Below are 4,386 nucleotides of genomic sequence, written 5' to 3'. Positions count from 1 at the left end.
TTAAGAGAAGTGCATCCAGTACTGCTGGAGGAAGTTCCTTTGGGCGTCAGAAGGGATATGTTTTTCATGCATGATGGGGCTTTCGCCCATTTTAGTCAAGTAGCACGTCATCATTTACCTGAAACATATGCAAATCAGTGGATAGGTCGATGAGGACCACAGAACTGGCCCGCTCGATCCCCGGATCTCAATCCTCTCGATTTCACTATTCAGGTCCATTTACAGCAGTTGGTTTATCGCACTCCTGTTCGCGATGTAGAGGACTCAAGAAACCGCATCATCGATGCGTGCAGGGTAATCAGAGAGATTTCAGGAATATTTGAGCGAATACGTGGCTCAATGCACCGACATCTAGACGCATGTGTAATGTCTGAAGGTAGACATATTGAACATTTACTATGATTTCTACATGGTGTGTGTTTTGTTATTAATTAATTAGTTTTGTTTATTACCCTTTAATCGTTTAATGCAGGTACTAACTACAAAATAACAATAAATCCAGTTCGCATTTATGACGATGTATCTCTGTAGTTGTTTGTAAAATAATTTTTTGCTGCGAACTCGTTTATTTTGAGCAAAAAGTTACATTGGAAATTAATTTTATGGGTTGCGTTTTCCACCCCTTACAACCATGGGGTAAACCAAATAAATTACTGGCTAAGTGTCTTTTAGGTAGTTCAAAACGTCAGGTTGATTTCAATATTGTAACTTTTTCAGTGCTTGTGAAAAAAATTGTTTTACAAATTTCATGTACCCCCTTTAAGGGGCTGTATCTTAACAAGGGATGCTCCAATGAAGTTTCTCTATATGAAAGATCCTATCTATTTTTATGAGGAATCACCTCCCTGAATGTTTTACACTTATTCAGTTACACCCTGTATATCGAAAACTATTTCGAAACTCAGAAAACAAATTAATTTTCCGATTTGAATTTTTCAAGGATTTCAACTGAGAATATTTGTATACATAAAAACTTTCAGGCAATTATATTTAATTTTTTTCAAATAAACGTTTCAGTTTTTCGCATTTTTTGACAATTTTTTCCACTGTGATGTTATTTTCCATTCACACCATTTGACAGTAGGTAATTGATCAAAAAAATGTCACTGAAAATTAAATTGTTTTCGGAACATTAGTATTTCAGGGAGAAAATGAGGTATATTTTATGTTAGAAAAATAAAAACAAAAATATACTGCCCATTTCGATAAAAAAAAAAATCAAAACATATCAAGAACACAAGAGGGTAAGTTTTCATCAAATATCATGAAAGACAAATTATTTTCGTCGGAAGAAAAGCGGCTTTTCCACTTCTTCTCGGTAAATTTCAGGTTATAAGAAAAAATAGTTGATAGAAAAACTGTAGATCTTCATATTCCCTATAAATTTTTCAGTTGAAATCAAGAAATACCATTTTCCTCCCCTAAAATTCACCCTATTTCATCCATCGTAGATAACTTGGTTCAACTTTAATTTATTCTCTCCGTATTGAACATTTCATTTCTTTTTCTTCATGCTGTTATTATCTTTTATCTACCTTTTCAAAAATTATTTGCATCGTTCTATCAATAATCAATCGTATCTAGACCTTTGACAACACCGCTCGCTTACTCACCTCCCCTAAGGTAAAGTCTTCATCCGCGGAGGCCGCGAACGAAGAAATCGCAATTCACGTTTTCGCCACTTCTTCGACCGCTTCCGCTGCTGATCGTGAATGCGCGACAGTCCCGCGCAATCAAACGGTCTGCCGGCGTTTCAACAATGCGATGCAAGAAACCGGCTGTCAGACCGCGTCAGTACCGCGAGTAGTACGTATGTATAAACCGAAAACAATGGCAGGCAACATCGTGGCCGAGTGGCTGCGATCACTGCATCTTGGCCAATACGCAGAAAGTTTCATCGACAACGGGTACGACGATCTCGAAATATGCAAACAGGTCGGTGATCCCGATCTGGACGCAATCGGAGTGTTCAATCCAGTGCATCGGAGCAGGTTGTTGCAATCGGTGAGGACTCTTCGGGAAGAGGGGGCCGCTTCCGTGTATTTTACCCTCGAGGAGAGTGTGGCGGTGCACGAAGAGTGTTTTTGTGACAATGTGAGTGCCAGGTCGTCTAGAACTTCTTCGGGACGTTCCGAAAAAGATGCCCTAACTAACACCAGCAGGGTGAACGCTTCTCCGGGCGCTTCTTCTGCTGAGAGCGGGCAAGAAGTCGCTGCCAAATATCTGGACGAGTACGAGGAAGGAAAGGCCGAGCTGGTGAAGATCCCAAGGATGCAGCTGAAGGTCTTGCTGAGGGAGAAGCTGTCTCAAGATGGCATCAGGTTGAGCTGTCAACCTTATTCAACACAGGTTAGTCCATGTGATGCGTAGCGTTCTTTTGTTTCTTTGTTGGAGTTACTGACTATCTTGACAAACTCGAATGCACTACAACTAGTCTGTGAATACATTATATTTTCAAGTCAAGGACTGCTAACTTTTTTGCGTTGCGTACCTAAATAGTTTTACAAATGTAGGCAAACTTTAAGAACGTTCCCAACTCGAAATACTTCCAAGGTTTTCAATACTAATTCAGTCAACGTACTTATTAAAACTTAATACGAATAGTTGTCAAAAAATATGGAGTTCAAGTGCCCAAAGGAAATCGTGTTATTTGCCTTTGAAACTTTGCCTTTCTTGCTATTTGAAGTATTTTAAAAATGAATTGGGAAAGAAATTAATCAGGAAGCTGAAATTGTCATTTTCGTGACGTCTTTTTCCTGAATTCTTCATTATTTCGTTAATTATTTTATGGGAAATTTTTTTGTCAAAAACATTTTCTGTTGCTCTAAGACATCATCAGGTTCGAAATGAATTCCACAAAGTCTTGAACTCAGTCTTGAAACTTATCCAATAGTTACCTATCAAGACTTTTTTATTGTTGTCTTTATAGGACATACATTTTTTGGAAATTTTGTTATGAGCCTCACGAATATTTACTTCTATATACAGTCAGAACAAGCTACCTAGGATCAAAAGATCAATATTTTCAGTTTTCTCATTGAATAGCAATTATTTCATTTGGGCAATAACTTCATGTTGTAAAATTTGGACGATTTCGTAGTACTTAGCGAGTTCTCAACAAAAATGGATATGTACGAGTGCTTAATTCGATTGACATTTGTGAAATGAGTATTTCATGGGCTGGAAAGTTTATATATATTACTCGAAAAATGTTCCCAGCAATAATGTGGGATGTGGTTTGATCAGATATTAATGTCTTAAATTGAATATCCAATACGCCTGCTAAAATATTTTGAATATTCCAAAGAAAATGTAAAAGCTAATTCTTGTGGAGGAAAGAATCAGAGTTTTTATCGACCTTATTTTCACCTTCCACAATCTGAAAAATATAAATATTATAATGGAAAACTTTATACAGGTGTAGAAAGGGCAAACTTTTCAGTTCTTCCCGAGATGTTACCGCGTGAATCGATTCATCAGAACCTAACTTGTCCTATTTGGTGATTTTGCCTATCAAAAAAGAGCTAAGAAATTATACAGATACGTGTATCTTAACGTTTCAGAGGTTAAAATCTGCTTTCGTCTTCAGTGTATTCATGTGTAAAGTATACGTATATTTTACAAGTTTTTCTCAGATGACTGAATTGAACCGTTTTTTGGATAATCGCCTCTTGTATGTACATTTGATACCTAATCTCTCGGTGATCATACATAATATAACGCTTGATAATTCAGCTTCAAAAGGTGAATATAGTTAAACAATCACTGAAAAATCTGGAAGCATATTAAGTAACTTAATTCTCAAGACAATAAGAATATTGAACACTGTTGAATAGATGATCATTAATCAGTCTTATAGAGATAACGAAAAATGTATTTCTCTGAAAACACAAAAAAATATGAAATTTAGTTTGAATCATAGTGGTGGTACAAATATAATGGGTTCCCACCATCAATACAAGCCACGTGTGCCCAAAGCCTTCACATTGTACATACACTGCACTCAATCATCTCCTGTCCATAGCTTTTAATGCATACCAGGTAAAAAATATTCACCTATTTCATTATCTGTTTCTGTGTTTTCTTCATTTTGGTCCCCATTTTGATGTTTTCCTCTCAACTGAGATCAATTTTTACCACCTCAACCTGTTTCCGGCCATTCTTTCCCTCAGTTTATCTACTAATTGTTTTTTTCTGGTGTGTCTTTATACCGGGTACCTATTGCATTTGCTTGATTTATCGGTATTGAGGCGAATAGATATAAGGCTACATTTTGAAATAAGCTTCAGATGAACAGGGAATATCCAGAAAAAATTCTGGAATAGAGTACAATATTATGGTCCAAATATACATAAATGTAGAGTCTTAATGTATGGGTCGGAAAAT

The 4,386-nt window shown here is 36.5% G+C and overlaps 1 protein-coding gene across 1 annotated transcript; it reads left to right on the top strand.

Moving 5' to 3' along the window:
- The first annotated feature begins 1,738 nt into the window (after window positions 1-1,738).
- Window positions 1,739-2,457, top strand: LOC111514841 (sterile alpha motif domain-containing protein 5). Its single transcript, XM_023171080.2, has one exon. It carries the CDS (start codon window positions 1,765-1,767, stop codon window positions 2,368-2,370), a length of 606 nt encoding a protein of 201 aa, XP_023026848.2. The 5' UTR covers window positions 1,739-1,764; the 3' UTR covers window positions 2,371-2,457.
- Window positions 2,458-4,386: the final 1,929 nt, after the last annotated feature.

The sequence above is a fragment of the Leptinotarsa decemlineata genome, unplaced genomic scaffold (assembly GCF_025532065.1).
Source record: "Leptinotarsa decemlineata unplaced genomic scaffold, Ldec_3_MD MMD2_tig00003335_RagTag_RagTag, whole genome shotgun sequence".
Classification (NCBI taxonomy): domain Eukaryota; kingdom Metazoa; phylum Arthropoda; class Insecta; order Coleoptera; family Chrysomelidae; genus Leptinotarsa; species Leptinotarsa decemlineata.
Note: the sequence above shows the minus strand (reverse complement) of the source record. Positions and strands in the feature narration are given on the sequence as shown.

Coding starts and splice junctions, on each gene's coding strand:
- LOC111514841 (XM_023171080.2), top strand. CDS start 1,765: ATGCAAGAAACCGGCTGTCAGACCGCGTCAGTACCGCGAGTAGTACGT.